The following is a 23,928-nucleotide window of genomic DNA, read 5'->3' as shown; positions in this document are numbered from 1 at the left end:
AAGGCTAAATTTGTAGATTTCTATTAAATTTTGAATCAAATCCAATCAAAGGAAATCTGTCTGTCCGGTTGTCTAAATTTAAGTTCCATGAGAACTAATTAGATAAAATTTGGTACATAACTTTAATATCCAAAGTGAAGATACCCATCAAATTTGGAACCAAATCCATCCCTCAGTCTGTATCTTAACAAGGGTGTAAACGCGATAGCTCAATATGAAATTTGCTATGTGGGTTTTTTTACTGCATTTGTGAAACAGTATCAAATTTTAGTTTCAAAGGTCATGAAAAAACATTCATAATACATATTTAACTTTCTGGCACTTGTGTATTAACCACATCTCAGCAATCAATCACCTGAACTAATCGCCAAAGATCACACACTATTGGGGTTTTTTTCGCAACTGTTGTTCACTAGTGGCATGCTATTAATAATACATATATGCATTTATTAGAGAATATACAAAAAGATTTGGACAGACCACTCCTATTGTTTCTTATAAAAGAGTATGTTTATTCTTCACTTAGATTTTTAAAAATTAATGCACAATATGATCAGTTACTCAACTTAATTGATTTATTTATAATTGGTAATTTTCTAGTTTTAAAATATTAATGGCAAAACATTTTTTTTTTTTTTTTTTTTTGCATATACTTTTTCCATAAGTTATATAGAAATGATCCTCAGGTTTATTATTTCTACTTTAAAATGTTATAGATATTCATCATTAAAGATGTAAAGATAAATGAATTAATTATTATATTTATAACTATGGATTTGTTATTGTTTTTATTGTATTTTAAATTAATGTGGAATTTTAAAAAGCAAAATCCATAAAAAGATACGTATAACTTCTTACCTATCAAGTTTTAACTTTGATATGCATCATATCTTTTTTAATTTGCTGATGATTTACACATTAAGAAAAATGTGAACTTATTCATTTAATTTTATATTTTTGTTCTTAGTATTGGAATATTTAAATGTCAATAAAAGTATCTAAAGATGTTTTTCTGCTTTAAAAAATAAAATGTAATTTTTTTTTCCTAATTTACTGTTTGTTTTTAAAGTTTCTAATTATATTTTGTGTGTGTGTTTTCAGAATTCTGATGATAAGAACTTCGGAATGGATTTGTTGGCACGCCCCAAAATAATTGACATCATTACAGAAATCCAATCAGATACCAATTCTTTTTGTGTTTATGCTATTGCTCCTGTAAGTGGTTTAAAATTTTTTTACAAACTTTTTGTGAATTAAATTAAATACATTTTGATAATAACTTCTTTTTATTCTTTAAAGGCACTTGAATGACTTTGAAGTATTCTTTTTCTTTTTTTTTTGCAAGTTTATTTGCTTTCTTACTTCTGATAACAATTCTTCAATGAATTATATTTGTATTGGAATATTGTATTCTCAATTATTTGAATTTAATGAGAATAGCACTGTTTTGTGTTGAATATTGTACAATATAGCTCGAGATTCAAAATGCTGTACAATATTGGTAAACATATCTATATTGTTGGACACTTTATGCTAATAATGAAATAAGCAAAAATAGTGCAGAAATAAATTTTTATGAAAAATGCACTATATTGAAACAAAAATCATTGATAATATATTGTATTTCAAATCAAAATTTTTTAAAAAATAAGTATACATATTCAACAAACTAATATTATAAGCCTGAAATAAGAAAGAAAAAAATAGCATGAAAATATTTTTTTAAAGACAAAATAGTTAATTTTTCAAAAACTGTTCTTGATAGCAAGTTTCTTCTTTATGAATTAATGTTTTCTAATTCTGTATCATGCCAAAAGTTTCATGTTCTGCGCATGTTCAATATAAGATTACTTCAATAACACTTAGTAATCGTTGTAAATTAATAAAAATTGTAAACTGTTTCTACATTAAAATTAAAATATTATTGTAAATTATTTCTACATTATATTCCTTGCAAATTGTTTTTACATCACTACTCTCTCTAAACTATTCATCTCATAAATAAAACTCAATACAAAGAATAACAATATATATTTTTTTATTACAGTGGTTTAATCATCTAGAAGTCATTCTTGATGTTCTATTTTTTAAAAAAAAATGTTTCATCTTTTAAAATTAATCAATAAATCAGAATAGATTTTACCTTTAGGTGACAATTAGAAACATCACAACCACAAGCACTTATCCATCATACATTAATTCATTATTTCAAACTTTTCCAATTATAAGATAACAAAAAAAATGAAATGAAAAAAAGTAATAAAAAATGAACTTATCAAATTAAATATTAAATTATGCATTTAACTATAAATGTATTAATAAGTATATTAATAAATTTTGGGTGTTTTAAATAGCTCTTAGTGGAAATTATTGATAAGCATTTTTATATGCAACTTAATGAATGCTTTGCTAATCTTGTGAAATATAACAACTTTTTAAATATTAAACTTTTTTGAAATTTGGCTAAAATAACCATTGATACAGGAAAACATTTTTTTTTTTTTTTTTTTTTTTTTTACATTAGTCATGAGCTTTATTATTGCAAATTAAAAACTTTAAAACTTTCTCTTCATTAGAACCCATGGTAAAATTTTTGTGCAGTATAGTGATGTCAATATATGTTCTTTTATTTTTCTTAATGGTATGTTTTAAACAAAAATTTAATTTATTTCATTTCATATAATACAGCAAAAAAATATCCATACTTATTTAATTATAATGTTAATTGTTATTTAATTATTCAATATTCAGACTAAGCTTGATTAATAAAAGTTCAGAAATAAAGTAAATTTTGGAAAAAATTCGAAATCTATCATTTTATTAAGCTTTCTTGTTAGAATATATAAATTTCATTGCCAAATTAAGACATTTGTGACTCATATATTATTTTCAAAAATGAATGTTGTTTGAAGGTTCAAGAATATAATTTTCTCCATATTTGTTTGTATTTCTGCCAATTTTTCCATATTTGTTTGTACTGTCAATTTTTCTGACAATTTTATGTATTATTGCAGTATGGTGTAAGTATTGGATCTAAAGGTTTTACTTTGCTTTCTCCTCTGACGATAACATGGAAATAAGATGTTTTATGCAGAATACTTCAGAAAGAAGAAAACAAGATTGTATAAGAAGTTGATATTGTACAGCACTTGTTTTTAATGTTGACATATAATTGCGCATGTTTTTAATATTGTTATTAATCAAGGAAAATTATTTTTTTAACAAAAATTTACTACTAAACTGCCATATAAATACCAATATTCTGCCTTGCTAGAATTATTAATAACATAATATTCTAGTATGTTTCGTAGTTATTTAAATAGGAAATAATTCTAATTATATTGTTGCTTGTCATATATATTTATTAAATATGTTTAATGTTTTGAAATTTATTAATATTTATTGATTTTTTATTAAATTTTTATCTTTGGTATTCTTATATTTTTATGAATCAAAAACAAATAAATATAAAATTTAATTATTGTAATAATTATTGCAATCAAATTTTTACAGAAGTGGTATATTTTTATCCCTTTATATATGAACTTTCTTGACTGTGATCTAAATACTATCTGACTATTTTAACTATTTTTGATTATTTATTTTAGTGTTTCAAACTTTTAGGAATCATTGCTTTCAGTATTATTATAGTCTTTCTTCCAGTGAGTAAAATATGATTTTTTTCTTGTATGGAAATTTTGTAATTGATGAGCGTTTTTAAAAAAAAATTCTTGTATTTTTGGAGTGATAATAAAAATACTTAATGAATGAAATTTATTTCATTTTTTCTGTTTTCATTATAATTTAGAAATAATTACTTTTGCTGAACAAGTTTCAAAACATAATATTTAAGCTTATTGGATTATCATACAGTTTATTTTTCAATAGCAATTCCTAGAAATTTAGTTATTCATAAAAAAAAATAAAATGAAAGTATAAAAGAAACAAGTTGAAAGAAAGCATGAAAATTATAACTTAATAAAAGACTGCTTCTTTACTTTCACATATACATAGTATAGAGAAAGTATAGAAATCGTCGAAAAATTCGAACTAGAGATTTTGACAAATCTCCACGCTTTAGACTTCCCTTTGTTTGAAAAACACATTTCTGAAAAATGTCTGTTGTCTATATGTCATAAAGGTAACAATTCAAAACCGCTTTGAGCTAGACTGTTGAAATTTGGGATACAGTTTTTACACTAAATTTATAAATTTTTTCTGTCAAATTTTGCATAAAATTTGTTCTATTCTGAGGAAGTCCTTCTGTCCAGCTGTTCGAATATAATTTAACACGATAACTACATAATGAAGAGAGTTAGATAAATAAGATTGGGTGCATCATTTAACATTCTTAGAGCATCCGCCTGTCAAAGTTTGAGACAAAACCAATAGCGAGTTAACTGTATGTCTGTACTTTCAGAAACATGTTAACACAATAATTAAAAAATGCAATAACTTGAATCTGTCAAATTCGGTATGGAATTTTGTGACTAAAAGTGCAGTTTTGTGTCCAATCTTTGTTTCAACTGATTCAAGAAAAATGTGTCTAAAACGCAAATTCTATTTTTGGATACTATTAGCGCATGCCAGGGATTGATCTATCTGCTTAGATTATGTAAAAATACTAAATTTGTACTATTGTACGGCACGCTGTTCTTTGGTATGAAAGTTTATAAGAGATTATGCAAAAAAGTTTTAGGAAGACCACTTCCATTGGTCAAACAGTTGATCCATATTAGTTGTATCCTTCTCATGCATCATACAAGCAAAATATTATGTAGCTAAATTAGACTATACTAAGTAAAATATATTTATTTCATTAAATTTATAAAATTGTGTGTACTTTAAAGTAATTGCCTTACAATATTGTATTATAAAGAATTATTTATTCATGATATTGTTACGAAATTTCCCGGGGTTCGTTTGGATAGTAGAAGTTATATGGTGTGAAGAATGCTCAATCAGCAGGCGGCAGTAGAAAAAACAAAACAACGACTTTTTTTTACACGAAGACACACAGGACAGCACAAAGACGACAACTATATACAGCACAAAAGACGATTATCTTCAGCCGAGACGTGCAGCATACAACAGCAGCATATAACCAGACTCTACTGCAGACAGTAGCGCACAGCTTAATTCAGCACTAGCTTCATTCCGTCGCTGCTCCGCTTATTTCTGGAAGGCCAGTTCTTTACCGTCTATTCCGACTACTCTTCTCTGTCGCTTCCGACTACTCTCCGATCTGGTTCACGACTACGACTCTTCAATTCACGACTCTCCGATCTGGTTCACGACGATTCTTCTCTGTCGCGTCCGACTACTCAATTCATCACTACTCCCCGGCAGCTGCAGCTCTTTTTATGGGTCTTAGGAGGCGGGGCTAGAAGCCTCTCAACCAATCAGGGACGTTCGAGGCGTATCTCCGTTCCTACTGGACGGATCGGGAAAATTCTCGATGTTTCGGGTATAATCTATTTTGGCGCCAAATGGTCGCCAAGCTCTGGGACCTCCTATGGAACCAACTATGCTGGGAAGCCGCATCACAGATTCGTAACAATACAAATGAAATTTGAGTTGACTTTGGCTTTTATGAAGCAAGAGTTACCCCTTCCTTTTATTTTATTTACAATGTTTTAATTTTTATATACTTTTAATTTATTTACTCAAAGTTACAAAACTATATCTCTCAGATTTTTTTTTTTTTTACAAATATTTTTCATTACAAAGATTACACATCTTAGTAATTTTTTCCTACTATTAATATGATTTCTAACATATTAATTGTGAAGATTTTATATAATTGATTTCAATTTTTAAATGAAATTAGCTCTCCATAGAAAATTAGTCTCTTATAAATAATTACAAAAGTAAGCAACTAAAAATATATAAATAAAATATAGAACCTCTTTCATTCTAAGAGATTGGAATGGAGGTTTCTGGCCAATTAGTGAATCAAGTACTAATACAATGAATTCTTACATGTACGTTATTCTTAGTACAATGAAGTAGTAATACATTACATTTTATATTATTCTTAGTACAATGAGTTCTCCATCTGATGTGGCCACTTTTTGAAAACTTATGGTGATAATTAAAACGGCCGAAACCGTTACCAAATGATATTCAAGAAAAATTCAAAATAAGCTAAAATTATTTCAGAGATCAGCTATATCAGATGGATTAAACTGAATAAACTGCACTATTTTAATTTTGAAAAATTCTATATTAACTTAATAATATCCTTTTATTAAGAAGATATATTAGAAGACATTTCTAGTCACATGAAATTTTTTTATGCTTTAAGAAACATTCTATTTTGCTTTTAACTGAAACAGAATTACTTTTTTTGTTGCCAAATGAAGACAGAAACGTTGTTTGGTGTAGATTTAAAAATTCAAATAGAAAAGCAGTTTCCACTGTTTCGTGCTCTTAAAGAAATTATATTTTAATAGTGTATGGGGAATGAGAGGGTGAGAAAGTGTATGTACTTCTAAAGAAGCAAAAGTTGAAATGTTAAAAATGCACAAAAAGTTTTAGCGAATAATTTGTATTTATAGATATGATAACAGAATTTTACTAAATTTGTTTCTGATTTTCATATAAATATTTGAGGCATCGGAAATAAGAAAATATCAACTTATATTCTTTGCTAAACTAAGCTTAGACATCATATTTTATAAAATGTTGAAAATGGATCATTTGACAATCTAACAATAACCTGCTCCTCTGACTTAACTCTTTTGTACCGAATGAAAACGTCTTTTCCATTATGTAGTTTAGTTCAACAAAATTTAGGAATTAATCCACTTTGTTTCTCAAAATGCATCGATATTTAGTACAGTTAATTCTACTGTTGTTAAAAACAAAAAATTCAAAATACTCTTTAATACAATCGTCGCCGGAGGAAACTTGTGGGGTTTATTTTATTTCTTTATGTTTTATACTTCTATTAAAACATTTTGTTTTGGAATTTACAAAAATGCCTGGTATAATAATTAAATAGTATGTAGATTGCATTAAAAAATTTATTTTTATACTATTTTTTAAAAATTTATTTTAAATTTGAATTATTTTATTTTTGAGTTTTTAAAATTTGAATACTAAATGTTTTGCTATTTCATATTATTTGTTATATTACTCAATATTAAACACTTTGTTATTTCAATACTTAAAATTAATTAAATTGTGACTAAAATTAAAACCAATATGTATATGGTATTGGAAATGATTAATGTTTATTGATGTGTTAGCATTATCCATTTTTATACAGATTTTTTTTATCGGAATACTACCCATTACCTTTATTATTAATTATCATCTTAACTAATGACCTGGTCTGTGAAAATTAAATAGATGGATTTAATAGAAAAGGGCGATCTTGTATTTTGAGACTTTGGTATTTTAAATGTCTACCATTAATTTTCCAGATATCTATATAAGAATACATTTTTTCCACTTTTGAATGAGGAGACGAACTATTATTCTGTATGCAATATCTAAAAAATCACAAGTACCAGCAATGATTATTATTTTGAAAAATATGTGATTCAATCATCGATATGAGCCTAACATCATCTTTTTCAATGGCAACACTTAAACCAAGAATTCGATCGATGAAAGGTTTGAATTCAGTCTACAAGCTCTAATTAACCTCAAAACTCCCAATATATTGATGATTAAGTGGAATATCTCTTTCAATAAAAAATCTCTTCAAATTAATTTTCCAGCTGGGGAAAAAAATTCCCAACATAACCCAATGACCAACATATAGCAAAGACATCTCCTGAAGCAATAAAGAGGTAATTTGAGTTTTTCTAAACATTGAGTTTCTCTAATTCCAGAACTTACTCACGTCTTTCTCATATATAATGTCTTCTTTTTATTCTCAGGGAGAATGAAAAAGTAAAGAGTGAATTCTATGTTCATTCGAATGTCGGCGGCAGAGGTTTATTGCCGGATTGTCAAGACAAATCCGATAGGGAGCAAGCACAATTTTTCTAATTTGGCTTCAAAATAACTAATTATAATTAATTTTTACAATTAATTAAGGGAAATTGAGTATTATTTAGCTTTTTCCTATTCAGATACTGGCCTTTTATTTCATTGTTAAAAATTTACAAAGATACTTGGAAAATTTTTTTTTCCCAAATTCTGTTATTGACCATCAAAAGATTGTCAATATTTCAGTCTATTTTTTTTAAATTAGAGAGTTAAGTAAATTCATATGTGAAAGGGTTAATGTGTAATATATGAATAACTATTTTAATCATCTTTTTAACAAGATATCCTTATCCAAAGTCTATTAAAAATTTAGAAGCCCCTGATATTATATAGATTTTGCCACGAAGAGTAGCTGAAAGAAAAAAGAAAAATTTTAAAAATGCCTCTTTCGATAACATAGTTAGAATACGGAATACAAAATCCGAAGAACTTAAGTAGTAATTTATTTAATAAATTTAGTCCATGCTTGGATAAGCTCTTTTAGTGTAGCTGAAAAGCTACAATACCATATATATTTATTTTTTGTCATCAATTTAAGTCGGTAATACTTGCATAGTATAATAATTCCAACCTGTAAATTAGATTGCAAAAAATAGATATTTTAATGTTAAATAAATTTAATTCATAATTCACAATTTACTAATTCCAGAGACTTATAATGAATACACATAATTTAGCTATAGCAAATTAACTCTCCTTAGCTTGCCTATTACAGAAGAATGTCAAGAAAAAAGAGCGTTTTATTAAATTTAGTTTAACCATTAACTAGATTTTAGTCAGAGAATTCTCAGTGAAATAAATAAAATATATTTACCAATCGTTACCAAGGATGAAACAATTAGATGAAAAAATTTAATTTTAGAATTAATAAATTCTAAAATTAAAATTAAATTAATTAGAATTATTAATATATTCTAAAATTAAATTAATTTTAGAATTATTATACATTGAATTCTGAAATAAGGAAAAGAATTCTATCGCCCTATCCATGTATAATATAAAAGTATATTTCTCTAATAACTCTACTTGGAGAAAATTGAAATACTCCATGAGAATAATTTTTTTCTCGTAAACTATGATAACACCTTAGCCGAAAGACAGTCGGCAGAAATGTGACGTCTTAGTCACTTCTCAGCTTATTGATTATTCTGTTAAATACGGTACAAATTATAAACAGAATGAACGGCATTTAAATCAGATATCTGGAAATCTGCGGACTTAACACCTTCGACATTCATAGAGTTGAGTTCTTAGTCGACCGATCAAAATGCGATATCTTATTCCCCTGTCACTTTATCGGTTACATTGCAAAACATAGTACAAATTATAAATTGAATTAGCGATATTTGAATCAGATGTATGAAAATCTGCGGACTTCCGTCGCATTTAGTTCACTGACGGCCTTCCAGAAATTGGCGGTAGAAATGCGATATCTTATTCACCTTGTCGAATATACTGCCAAATTAACGCAAATTACAAGCTTAATAAAATATATTTCAATAAAAAGTTTAAAAATCTGCCGATATAACTACTTAGACATATATCACATTGCGTTCATAGTCGTCCGATCAAAAATTGACAACAAAATGCGGCATTTTTTTGCCTGCCATCCTATTGTTTATTTCCCCAAATATAGTCAAAACGCTTTAACCGTTACTTGAATAATTTGAATGTTCGCAACATATTAACTTTAAGATAGTTTTTAAATTATATTCGAGAATGTGCTGCTCTCTACAACCATCCTCAAGTGGTGAAGATTTTTGCCGACGAAATTCTCAATCCCTCACCGACGGAGGAGCAAGAGGTTGCCGATAGGGGGGCAATTGCTCCCCTTGACCCCCCTGCTAATGCCGCCTTTAGTTTATTCTGAATATAAAGCAGCTGTTGGGAAATTTAAAAGAAGGCAGACCCTCGAATATCCTAATAAACAACAAACGTGATGCTTCCCCGAACTTCTACATCTGGTGACGCTGTATAACATTTTATTATTATTATGAAAAAATTAATATGGATTTTGGATGCCTTCTTCTCGATTAATTGTATCTAAAATTTAAAACAGATCTACAATTTTGGTCGCATATGAAATTTTATATATATTAGTTGTTACGGTTATAAGTTAGTGCATTCACTTATGCATGAATATGCAGACCAATAAACAGTTCATATTTAATCTGGTCTAAAATTTAAAGTACATCTGCAGTTTTGATGCTAAACCTGTGTAGAAAATTTCATCCATATAATTCTTTATGGTCTTGAGTTATAAATAGACAGAACCTTCCACAGAACTTTTGGGAATTTTGTTAAGAATCTGTAAATTGGTATTAGGATGCGCACCAAACGATCATTGCTCTAATTTCATTTCGTTTTTGAATTAAATTCATCGAAACTTCAAATATTTTTCGTGATTAAGATACTTTCTTTTTGTGTACTTCGTATAAGAGAAAATCCAAAGGAGTATCCCTATTCCAAGGAAGCTGCTTTTGATTACAAGAAGAAAATAATTGTTCCGAAAAGATGAATTTTTACAAAACGGAACAATGAATTTCTCAAATGATGTGGAAAGTGAAAAGGTTGTACGCATATTTCTTTTTGAATTACAGAATCCAAATCATAGTAATCAATTGATGTAAATCACTGAAAAAAGTGTTTCAAAATTAAAATTGGGAAAATCGCAATTTTCGCGTATCGGTAAAAAGATTTCTTGGTCTTTAATTCTGTTACCTTAGTAAATTTTACTACAGGTGCTATCTGTTGATAATATTTTTGCGCCATTAAAATCCAAAACCAATCCACTCCAATCTGTTGATAATATATAAGCTTAAAAATGCAAACTCTGACGAAAGAATAATAAAAAGAAATAGCATTTAAAAAATTGTATTTAACTTTCAAAGCTCTTTACCCGCAAGGTTTTTTATAATTAACAATTGATTAAAATAACAATTTTTAGAGCATAGATTTAAAAATAATAAAATCAGTAATATATATTAGTAAAAAACCATGTATTATGCCTTTTTATTTCTAAAGAAAGATAATTTGAATAACCCAATGCAAATCTGAAATTTTTTCCTTTTAACTCTATTACGAAATTATTTCAACTATCAAAGAGAAAAAAAAAAGTCTTGCATATTCAGAACCCACGTAAGAATAAATTTTTAAACATATTACTAATGCGTAAGGATCATTTTCTATAGATATTTAGTTGCAAACAAAATTTGAACATATATATATTTCACATACAAAAAAAAGACTTCAATTTTGACTTCACCATCCGTTGTCAAGGCCTGTTGCTATGGTAAATATCACATGTGACCTTGTGTGATAACTCTTTCTCTGCCGGTAAATTGGCAACAATATCCAGAACTTCCCTTAAAAGAAAACAAAAATAGAAATTGATGATAACAACTGACAACTATCTGCAACTCACATTATTTTCTCCCTCTCTATGCACATATAAAAAGTGGCGCTTATTTACTGTCACATATTTCTGAGTCACAAGATACGAAAGTGAAACTGGACTTATAGGTTTACTCCTAAAAGCAATTTCATTTTTAAAATTTTTAATGTGAGAGTTGCGTTAGGAAATGAAGATGAAAAGTGAAGTAGACGATGATTTAATTTTATTAATTCCCGAGAGGAATCAAAGAAGATATGTTCCTATATTATGGATTCTTGTGGTCATTGGATTTGGACTATGTTTTCTTAGTCTAGCTTTTTGGCATCATGGATGTATCGAAATTCAATTTAATGAAATATTTGTGGGAAAATCACATTTCTCACCTGTTTGTGCAGGAATTTCTGATTTAGATAAATTTGATTGTCATCCAGATGATTATGCTTCGGAATTAAATTGTCTACAGCGAGGCTGTTGTTACCAAGCTAAGAATAATAATACAAAATTTCCTCCCTTGAATGTACCTTATTGTTTTTACCCACCTAATTATGACGGTTACAAGTTACAAAATATCAAAAAAGATTCTCGACACATCACGGCTGAGTTGAAAAGATCTTCATCATCTGGTTTTCCAAATGATATTCTCAGTCTATATCTTGTGATAACTTTTATTGATGATAATGTTCTTCGAATTAAGGTAAGAATATTTGAAAGATTTGTCTGTATATTGATTTTATCCTTTTGATTATGAAAATATTTATTTAAAAATATAACTAATAACCCTTAAAACATTAAAGGATTCTAAACTCGGGTACTCTGATTACTAAGTTTATATTTTATGAAAACTGCCATTGATGATAGTGTATTTTAAATTAAGATCTGTATATATATATATATATATATTTGCTTCCATATTGTAACAGCCACTAGAATCAACCAACAAGCAGCCAAATTATATTGCTAAGATAGTTACATTATATATAATAGAATTTTGAGATTTTGGTGTAATCCTGAGTTTACCAAATAACACCAGAAAGGGAGAGCTATAATATATTACTTTTCTTTTCAACTGAAATTTTGCAGTTTCTTTATTTTATTTTTCTAAAGATTTAGAATATTTTGCTGTAAAACATCAGAAAGAAAAAACATATTTCTTTATCAATATGCTGGATGTTGATTAAGGTATATAATTTCTTAAAACCTGACTATGTTGAATTGTTACCCATATTGGGTGTTTTAGTGTGTAATTCAGTAGTGTTAAAATTATATGAGATGTAACAAGATATTTTGACTTATTTCTCTCTACTTAATATATTTAAATCAAGAAATGTTTTTTTTTTTATCTTAGTATTCTGAGTGCTGTTTAAGCATTTAAAATGTATCACAATGCATTTAATTACTGAGCAATTAAGAAAGATATCTTATCTGCCAAATTGTATTTCATGCATGAATTTAAACTTTTTATGCTAGATAAAAGAGTCTTATTTATTTATTTTTGAAATGAATTTCAAGTATTAGTATAAAAATAAATAAATAATAGTTTTTAAATAGTGTTTATAATTTTTATTGTATAATAAAATCTGATACAAGGGACAGTTAATAAATTATTTTAAAAATGTTAATTGTCAGATTGTTATTTCTGATTCATTTATATTTAACATCTTTATTTTCTCCACTGAAAAAATATAATCTTGTATAAAGTATTAAAGTTTAAAGAATCAATAAGAATTTTTCCTATAAGCTGTGTTGTAAATAATTTAAAAGAATTTGAATATAGAAATTAATTTGTATTATAAAAACTCCTCTTTTTTTTTTTTTTTTTGCAATTCAGTCACAAGTTTTTTTTATTATTTTTTTATAATTTTTAATTTTTAAAATATTTTCTTTATTATTTTTCAATTTTTTTAGAAAGTTGATGACAGTGTATTTATTACAGTGGAAAAATTCTGTATCAATAACAAAATTAATATTTGTCCCATTTCATGTAAAATTAATCTGTATATTTTATGTAATATTTGAAATTTAAAAGATGCACATTATGACCTGATATTCAAAAATCTGATAATGCTGTCACTTTTTATTTTATAGATTACTGATCCTAATGCTGCTCGCTTTGAAGTCCCTATTCCTATTAATGATGGGCTGAAACAGTTTACTGCACCTAATTATGATGTAGCAATTGATTCTCAAACAGGGCAACTTACAATTACCAGAAATTCCTCTCAAGTTGTTATGTAAGATATTCTTCCTAATACATTCTCTATAAAAACTGCAAACCTGCTTTTTAGTATGATCACATTGTCGATGGAGAGAAAAATGTTGAATGTATCGTTAATGTGGGAACCTAAATAATAAAGCTGATTGTTTTATTTATATTAGCAAGTCTCTCACTTGTCAATGTTGACATCTTTGTTTCATGTAAGCCTGAATAAAGTATATCTCTAGTAAATTTAAATTTAATAATCTATAAAGATTTTTTTTTTTTTTTTTTACAATTTTTAGGCTATTTGGTTATAACAGTCAAAGATATAACTTTGACCTTTTATAACTTTCTGCAAAAATAAAAAGTCAATGAATAAAAATTTATATATATTTTTTTCAGTACAAAATAATAGTAAAAAAAATAATAAATTTTATATTTATTTTATTAAGAATTATAGGTAAAAAAAATAACCTATTCTGGCTTAATACAGAATTAGTTTCAATTGTAATCTTTAATATTCATATCACTTAAAAAAATATTTTTGCAACTCAGAAACATTTTTAAAAAGTCTGAAACCCATTGTGGTTAAACTAATACTTGTTTGTAATATTTGTTGCTATAGGGGTACAAAGTTTGTTCTTTTGAGTTATTTTTATTTATTTTGTGTTTAACTTTTTAGGGGACACATCCAATTTTTTACTTTGTTCTAAGAATTAATTTATTGATAAATTCATATAGAAAAAATTGTAACTCATCCTGTAATATCTTTGTTATATTTGTGAAAATGTATTTATATTAACAGTCTTGCCTCCTATTACCACCAGATATTGTACAATATTTATCTGTATGGCCTGTTCAATATTCTGAAATCTGTATTCCGCAAAGAAATCATAATAATGTTGTTTGGCAATTTTTGCTAATAAAGAAGCCAATATCTACTTAAAAAAAGTTTTGGAAAAGGTGATTTTGAAAGGAAAACATAGTTCTGAAATAGTTAACTTTCTCTTTTCTTTTAAATATGTCAATACTTTAGGGATGTATTATATTCAGAAATTTCAAATTAAAACCTTTTCTCATTTCAGTTATTAAATATACTTGTATGAATGCTGACTTTATAATTAATTATTTTTTCTTTTTATCAAAGCTAGTTTGACATAAGTTATGTTAGCAGTATTAAATAATTTATTTTAAAATATTAAATACATTTTGTTATTATAGTTTTTTTTTTTACTAATAACATTTTATGTAGCCATTAGAAGGATCCCAATACCATCAGAAGGATAATAAAGTAAAAAAAATATATATGTGTTGTTCATTTTAATATGTTTATTTCTAGTTATTGTCATTTCTGATTTTTTTTCTAGTATATAGTAAATATCTCATCTGATAAAATTATATTATTATAGTTCTTTTATTCCATAAAAGATGATATTTGAAATACAAACAACAGCCATTTATACATTGATATGCAATTTTTAAAACTGAATTTTAATACATAATTTTTATTTTCTTCTGAACTTTTTGAAAGATATTTTTATATTTTAGTAATCTGCACTGTTTGATTATTATTTCAATGATAATAATGCAATGATACTGTTTATTATTCTACTTTAATAGAATTAATTGACTTGATAACATAAAAGAAATCCTCTATGCAACCTTTTTAAAATTTCATTCCACTCAATTTTTTTTCTTTATAATGTTAATTTTTTGTGATGTTCTATTTGAATATTATCTGTAATGCATTTGTATTAATAATAAATTTTATTAATGATAAATTATTTTATGAAAAATAGCAGACTATATTCTGATGTTAGACATACATGACTAAGAATAAACTATGAATATTCAACTGTAAATATAAGAAATATATTTTATTAGAATAACAAAGTACAATTCTCATGCAGAAAATGCTGCAACAATGATTTTTAATTTATGAAAATCAAAAATAACATATCCTGATGGAACTGTCCAATTTAAACAATCACTTGTAGTTAAAAAGTCATCTTAATATTTTAGAATTTACTTTGAGTAAATTAAAAATAATTTTTTAGTTTTGGGATACATAATTTTCAATTTGTATCTTAATGTTATTTAATATATTAGCTATATATTTTATGTTTTTAGCTATATATCTTAAAGGTGTTTTTGTATTTCTGTAACTGTATGAAGCTGGGGATGGCTATTAAGATAAATAATGTTTCATAGTCAAATTGGTTATATTTTTGTTACACAATTTTTTTTTCTGTTTTTATACTTTTAAATTATTGTTCAATATTATTTTAATTTTTCACAACACTTTAAATGATTCTGTCTCATAAAGAATAATATATATTTTTTAAAAATAGATTCAAAACTAATTTGGCCCAGATGGTTTATTCAGATCAATTTCTTCAGCTGTCTTCATATCTTCCTAGTCCATATATCTATGGCATTGGGGAACATTATGGTAGTTTTCTCAGAAATGTAAATTGGACAAGATTCACATTATTAAATACTGATAAAGAGCCAACAGTAAGTTGTTACTTTTAGGTATATGAATGAATTTATTTTATTATAACTTTAGAATTTGTATTAAATATGTCATCAATCAGCTTTTATCTGAAATATTCTAATATTTAAGTTTATCTTTAATGTGAGAACAATGAAATAATGATGAATTATGCAAAATGCGTAATATATGTTTTTTTATCCACATATTTTGCCTTCTCATCATTAAATAATAATTTTAGAACTTCTGTTTTGTATCAATTAAATGTATCTACAATCAGTGTTTATCCAAAATATTCCAACATTTAAGTTAAATATGAGAACAATGATATAATAAAAATGAATAATGCAAAATACATGATATATGTTTTTTATCCACGTTTTTTGTCTTATCATCTTAAAATATACCCCATTTTTATGTCGCTGTTGAAGACATAAAATTATTATGAAAGAATTATAGAATTGAGAAATATCTAATATTGTAATTTTTCTATATCAAAAAATAGACATTAAGTTTAAAAAAAGTTCAGTATAATGAGGTATGAAATAGTAACTTTCATAGACTCAATTATAATTGTAAAAGTACTCAAACATACTTTACTGAATCAATAAATTGTTTCTTTTTCAAAATAGAACTGTCACTAATATATAGAAAATTTACATTATTTAGAATATTCTGTTTGACTATTCCCTGGAAATGTTTATTAATTTGAGATTAATAATAATTAAGTTTGTAAGGAAATTATTTCTGAAATTTAAGAAGAAAATGAATGCACTTAAAATGCCATATGCATAGTGGCTATACCATGTGGCCTTTTTATGGTTATTTATACTATGTTTTGTTTTTATGGTTATGTGTTTTATGGTATGGTTTTATGTTTTGTTTTTATGGCTATACCATGTGGCTTATTTGTATTGAAAAGTGTTAAATGAAGCAAAAACACCTTGTTTAACACTTTTATATACAAGATTGAAAGTATTGCGAAAAGCATGAGCAATAGGTTAGGTCTGAGTATCATATTAGATAAAGCTATCTGCATGGTCTGCTGATTTTTGCTTAACATTCTGACTATTTCAATTTGACTAATCTGATATCATTATCAATGTGTAAATTATCATTTCTGTTTGCAGCATTGTATTGCTCCTTATCTAAAAATTAAGTAAAACTCATGAGAATATAAACTTTAACTTTTCTGATAATAATTTCCACATTCAACATAATAAAAAAAATTATGAAATATTATTTTAATTACTAATGTTCTTAAAATTTTATTTTAATTCATATTACTTAAACTATTATGTTATGGTGTATTTTTTTTTTGTAAAGCTACAAGATTAAAGAATTTTTTTTAAAATTTAAATCAATTTTTTAAAAATTTTCTATGCTACGTCGTATATGAGAAAGTAAAATGTCACAAGTATAAGCGATCAATATTCGTGATAGAGATGTGATTCTGTCATCGATGTAAATTTAATGTTATCTTTTTCGATTACAACTTTTGGACCAGATAATCATTCGATAAAAAAATGACTAAATGATCATTTGGTAGGAAGAAACGTCCATAGTTTTATATATTCATACAGTTCTTTTCATAATTGCATTTACATCGACATACTTCCAATCAAAAGTGTCATGCCTTTTTAATTTTGCCTGTTTTCCCCTTTGATTTTTCTTGCTGATATTGTATAGATGTTATTATTGTTTCTATCTCTATTAATAATAAAGATGAATGTGTGTGTGTGTGTGTGTTGGCCGTTCTTCAAGTTAGACGACTTTATCTAGAACTGTTAATCTTGGCAAATATTTATTTCGAAGGATGTGAATGTGCATCTAGGAGAGTTTTTTTTTTTTTTTTTTCATTCAAGAAAATTGGGAATAGCAATAATAATTATTTTTTCATGTAAAGTAAAACTTTTTTTTTATCACTTAGACTGAAAAAAAAATTCCGAGAAACCTAATTCTTGAGGATTTTAGCCTGTAATTTTGTTGTATTTTTATTTTCCCCATTGGAACTATAAATATTTTTTAAATAACTTCTCTAATTTCTCACACAGTTTGAGTGCAAATTCTTTAGAGACTCTTCTCCAGTCTTTAATAAATTTGCATGAATCATTCATGTAGAAAACGTGTGAATGGGTTCCTGATGATAAAGGTCAGAATAAAGATAGCAATGAACAATTTTGATCAAATACTGTAAAGAAAGATGGATACTATTAGTGGATTAACTACGATTTTAAATTTTTGTTAATTGTTTGGCCCATGCATAATATTGAAATATGTCGTTTAGGTTATTTGATAATTAATATTCACGAAGTCTAAAATGTCACCTTCAGAAAAGTGGCATTAAATACCGACTATAAAGTTTTTTAGAAGTACCCACAGGTTAAATACTATTTCAGTTAAATTTTATAATCTGTTGTTTTAACTTTCTTTTTACGTGTATTCTCTTAACAAGGTTTTATGATTGATTCACAAAGTGCCATATTTTTTAGTGTCTTTTGTATTTAGTTTTATGATTGATTCACAAAGTGCCATATTTTTGCATTTAATATATAATCACCTAAGATAGTCCTATATGGCCTCAAGCCATCCATTCTTTATCAAATGCTTTTATTCAGTGTCAAAGCTTTTTAATGTACTTTCTCGGTTAATGCTGCTCTAATTACCAAGAAATATTCTAAAAGAAGATATGATCTGTGATTCCATTTGCTTTAAAATTTTTCAACTAATAAACCTTTTAGTAATTACAATGGCTTTTAGAAGTACATAACTATTTATTGCATTAAAACTTTTAAATTCACATATTTAAATATTTTGTAGGCAAATTACCCTCTATATGGAAGCCAACCATTTTATTTGTCTCTTGAAGAAGATGGGAATGCTAATGGTGTCTTCTTGTTCAATAGCAATGCCATGGGTAAACTTATCATATTGAATTTCAGAATTCGACTTATAGTATTACATACACTTGCTATGGTATTTAAACCTTTTAGCCATTTTGCTCTTAGTTTCTGAATAATTATTTTTCTTTCTTGTCTTTCAGATGTTATTCTTCAGCCTACTCCTGCCATAACTTTCAGACCTATTGGAGGAATTTTTGATTTTTTTGTTTTGCTTGGACCGTCCCCAGCTAATGTTATTCAGCAATACACAAACATTGTAGGCAGGCCTTTTATGCCACCTTATTGGAGTTTAGGATTCCATCTGTGTCGCTATGGTTACAGTTCAGTGAATCAAACGAGAGAAACTATGCAACGTAATCTTAAAGCTGGTATTCCATTGGTAAGATCTTTTATGCTCCAACAATATCATCTTCTGTCTTGGTTATTTTATTTTTTATTTATAAACTGAATTAGCTGTTCTATGAAAAATATGACATCCCTAATTCACTGTTTTTGTTTGAGAACCAATAACATTTTTTTAAAATGAAATTAATTCTTGAAGGAATATAATATGAGAATTTATATAAGCCCGCAACATCTCCTATTTTATTTTTGTAGAAAAAAATCATTAATGGGCTGTAGGTTTTTACAAAAGGCAATCCAGAAATAATTTTATCTCATTAATTTCAGTAACTCTAATTCTTTGAATTAAATAGAATATTTATTTTTTATAACTTTTTGTCATAATATCTATTCTAATATTTCAAAATAGATTTTTGAAATTAGTTGTAATGTATGGTATTATCAATATTTGTAATATTCTTCCTCAATTTTTGCATTATATTTAAAGTCAAGTCTTTCTTTAACAAAGTTGGCAAAGCTAACAAAATATCAATGTTCCACTTAAGAATTTCTTAATTAATAAACTTATATTTAAGAAATTTATAAAGTTATCACATAGAAAAAAAAAAGATTGAAACTTAGCTTATATATCTATTTTAGATTATTAAAAAATTCTACAGATCTATTTTGCACATGTTTAATATTAAGAACACACTTTTTTGTAAACATTTTATATAGCGATAGAAATATTTCGTCTATAACATTTTTTTGAAACTCATTCCAATTGCATTGTATCAAATGTTATTCTTTCTTAATAATTTTTTTCTTTATCAATTTCATCACTCTTTAGAATCTCTATTAAACTTCGTAACTCTTTAGAATAAGTCATATTCTGTAGGATTTTCAGCAGATTCAGTAAATAATATATAAAAAAGTAGAAACTTTTGCCATATCGTTAAATAAAAATTCGTTAATTGGAGACTACTGGATTGTTAAAGCAGTGAAATTTTTTTCCCCTTTTACGTCTTGTAATTTTTGCCATTGCTTGGATTGACCATAGGTTTCATTTGTATTTCATTGATCATATGCATTTTTTGCATCTTTTTTTAGGATGTCCAATGGAATGATATCGATTACATGGACAAGTTTAAGGATTTCACCTACGATAAAGATAAATTCGCTAATTTACCTGAATTTGTGGAAGAGTTGCATAGTAAAGGAATGCATTATGTAGTCATAACTGTAAGTTATTTCTCTTTACATTTAGATTTTAAGTGTATTACTTTATGAATATGAAAAAATGGTACTAAACAATAAAAAATGCTGTATTTTACATGAGTGCCTTGTATTTGAAAACTATAATATCATAGTTAGAATCTTCGGTAAATTTCAAATGTTGCTTTAGTTGTTCTGTAATATATTGGAATTATTTTTAAACTACACATGTATGTATAACTTTTGAATATAGGATGAATATTTAATTACAAAATATATAAGGGAAAATATTTAAGTTTTCATTACTTGGTTCAGCCTGTTTAGAGATCGAGTAAAAATAAATTTTTAGATCTGAATAACAGCAGTTTGCCAAATCATGCCCAGTTTGAATATCTCTGCGTATGACTTTTAAGTTCATTTGAATCTGCTTATTTTTTCTCCAATTCTCGATCCGTGGCCAACTTTTTATCAATTCTGGAAATCGAATATATTCTGGAAATCATGTAATTACCAAAACTATTAAAAATATTAATATTAAAAATGCTAAATGTTGTAATATTAAATGCTGGAAAGACATTATAAGAAGAAAAAAAAACCTAAACAATCATTTGATGAGTGCTTATTTCGTTTATGTATTATGGGATGATACTAACGTTAGTAACTGTTAGAATTTAACAAATAAAAAGTAAGAATACAATACGGAATATGTAGAAATTAACTTATGCGTTATATATTTTTTCAATCACAGTTTCAAAGATGTGGAGTCAATGACACTATAAATAGCTTTTGTTTCCCGTTTCCAATTACGGATTAAAACTTTCTTAATTTTTTTAATTTAGAAGTGTATTGCAAAACAGTATATTGTATATTTTTTGTTAGGATCCCGGTATTAGTAGTTCTGAAAAGCCTGGTACTTATCCTCCTTTTGATGATGGTGTGAAAGCTGATATATTCCTGAAAAACCCAAATGGTTCTCTGTTCATTGGAAAGGTATATGATATGAAGATAATATCTTCAACCTATTTTAAAGTAGAAATAAAGTTGTTTTTTTTTTCCAAATATAATGAAATATGTGGATTTTTTGTTCATTCATTTTTCTGTTTAGGTTTGGACAGATGGAGGAACAGTCTTTCCAGATTTTAGTCATCCTAATGCTACTGATTATTGGTCAAAACAGATAACTGACTTTCATTCCCAAGTGCAAGTGGATGGTCTGTGGATTGTGAGTAAAGATTTTTTTTGAGCTTTATGAAACATTTTTTTTTTTTTTAGCTTTATAAAACAAAATTTACAAAAATTATTTGAGTAGCTGCCGGAACAAAGATTCAGACACGGATTTAATTCAGTAGGATGTTGATTCACTTTCAAAACCTCAGAATTACAGAAATCATATGTATGATCAAAATTATAATAAATATAAATTATGCATGGTAACATTTAAAACTAATTTGGCACAAAATGCGAGTCCTAAAGAATATTTGTATACAGGTGCGAACCTATCGCTATTTTATAAATTTTAGATTCATTAATGAAAAATTAATCTAAGTGTTCGTATTTTGCAAGAATCAACATACCAACTCCAGTTCACTTAAGACTGCTTATAATGCAGTAATTATTTTGAGAAAATGTGATGTTATACAAAAACAGCTGCATCTTTGAGTACTGTTTATTTTTTATTTGACTACTTATTACATAATTGTTGCAAATGTTGTATTGCATAATTGCGTGCAACAATTTTAATTACCATATTCTTTAAATTCTTGGCATTTTCAAAAGCACCGAACAATTATATGATTGTTGCTAAGAAAATAAATGATTGATAGTTCTCGAAATTTTGACATTTTGCATTTTTTACTTTATAGTATACGAAATATAGAGAAAGTATTGTAATCGTCAAAAAATTCAAAATCGAGATTTTGACAAATTTCCACGTTTTAGATCTCTCTAGATTCGAAAAACGTATTTTTGGAAAATGCCTGACAGTGAAAAAAGCAACTAAAAATGCTTTGAGTTAGACGAATGAAATTACGTCTGTGCCATTTACACCAAATTTGTTGATTTCATGAAATTTTTAGCAAAATCAGTTCAGAGGAAATCTGTTTATCCGATTGTTCGAGTATAAGTTTGCATAATAACTATAAAACGAGAGAACTAGATAGATAAAATTCGGTACCCAGCCTTTACCATCTTTTGTGTAGATACCTGCTAGAGTTTGAGCCAAATCCAACAAGGAGTGGCCGTCTATTGGTTGGTAATTTCAGAAACTTGTAAACGCAATAACGCAAAATATATGAAATTTGGTATTAAATCACTATCAAATTTGTTATGTAATTATGTGAGTACAAGTGTAGTTTTGTGTCTAATTATTGTGTTAAGCGGTTTTAAAGCAGCACTCTTTTAAACGCATGCCAAGGATTAATCGCCAAATAATTCGCCAAGCATGATACGATAGATTCAATAAAAATATTGAATTCATGCCAAAGATTAATATTTTGTAACTGTTGTGCGCCGAGCCATAAAAGACATTTTCTGGAATAACATCTTTATTAAAGAATATACGAGAAAGTTTTGCGGAGACCATTACCGCTGGTTTACTTGTGAGAAAATTTGAAAATTATAATAGATTCCATTTTCAAGAAACGAATTAGAAAGATAATCCGTTTAAGATTTGGCTTTAAAGAGTATTTCAGTAATAAAGATATCATTTGATACACTTTGCCATTTCGATTAGCAACGTAATTCTATGTTTAAACCTACTATCCTATATATATATATATATATTTTCTCTTATTGTGTAAAAAGAAAATATTGTAGTCATCCAAAATTTCAACATGAAGATTTTGATAAATCACCTCTTTAAATCTCTTCAAAACAGAGGGGGGGGGGGGAGAAAAAGGAATTATATATGCCTGAGGGAACTAAATGGTTAGCAATTGCTTTAATTAATTGCTTGCACTTTTATGTGCATGCTATTTATACACGTTTGGTCAAATTCCGAAAATATGAAATAGATTTTTTTTTAAATGTAAAAAAGTAATTTTTTGATTTTGTCAATTTCTTGTTTCCTGAAGATCTTCTGGATTCTAATAGTTTGAACAATTTAACAAATGTATACGTATGCTTTTTTCTCAACACATTTCCAATGTTTAAAATTCATTTTGTTAATACTTCTGATTAAATTTACGTTTCTTAATTTAAAGGACATGAACGAACCTTCCAATGTCATTGACGGTGGTGTGGATGGCTGTATAAAGTCCTCCTTTGAAGATCCTCCTTACTTGCCAGGAGGGAATAATCCTCTTCGTCACAGGACCGCATGCATGACATCGAAACACTATAAGACAATTCATTACAATGAGCACAATTTGATGGGATACAGAGAGGCTGCAGCAACTAATCT

General features: G+C 26.7%; 2 protein-coding genes across 2 annotated transcripts in view; both read left to right on the top strand.

Annotated features, from left to right (window-relative positions):
• LOC129984475 (lysosomal alpha-glucosidase-like) overlaps positions 1 to 3,362 on the top strand; it is a 32,371-nt gene extending 29,009 nt beyond the window's left edge. Inside the window, exons 18-19 of the mRNA XM_056094360.1 lie at positions 1,102 to 1,215; positions 3,015 to 3,362. Coding sequence (XP_055950335.1) covers positions 1,102 to 1,215; positions 3,015 to 3,080 — 180 coding nt within the window. The 3' untranslated portion in view covers positions 3,081 to 3,362. The remainder of the gene's footprint in view (positions 1 to 1,101; positions 1,216 to 3,014) is intronic.
• A 7,927-nt stretch (positions 3,363 to 11,289) lies between these two features.
• Positions 11,290 to 23,928, top strand: part of LOC129984414 (lysosomal alpha-glucosidase-like) — a 39,071-nt gene continuing 26,432 nt past the window's right edge. The window contains exons 1-9 of the mRNA XM_056094291.1: positions 11,290 to 12,092; positions 13,484 to 13,629; positions 15,947 to 16,112; positions 18,910 to 19,006; positions 19,133 to 19,371; positions 20,424 to 20,555; positions 21,408 to 21,518; positions 21,634 to 21,750; positions 23,729 to 23,928. Coding sequence (XP_055950266.1) covers positions 11,586 to 12,092; positions 13,484 to 13,629; positions 15,947 to 16,112; positions 18,910 to 19,006; positions 19,133 to 19,371; positions 20,424 to 20,555; positions 21,408 to 21,518; positions 21,634 to 21,750; positions 23,729 to 23,928 — 1,715 coding nt within the window. The 5' untranslated portion in view covers positions 11,290 to 11,585. The remainder of the gene's footprint in view (positions 12,093 to 13,483; positions 13,630 to 15,946; positions 16,113 to 18,909; positions 19,007 to 19,132; positions 19,372 to 20,423; positions 20,556 to 21,407; positions 21,519 to 21,633; positions 21,751 to 23,728) is intronic.

The sequence above is a fragment of the Argiope bruennichi genome, chromosome 9, assembly GCF_947563725.1.
Source record: "Argiope bruennichi chromosome 9, qqArgBrue1.1, whole genome shotgun sequence".
NCBI lineage: Eukaryota > Metazoa > Arthropoda > Arachnida > Araneae > Araneidae > Argiope > Argiope bruennichi.
The sequence above is the reverse complement of the archived record's forward strand: the minus strand, read 5'-3'. Positions and strand labels throughout refer to the sequence as shown.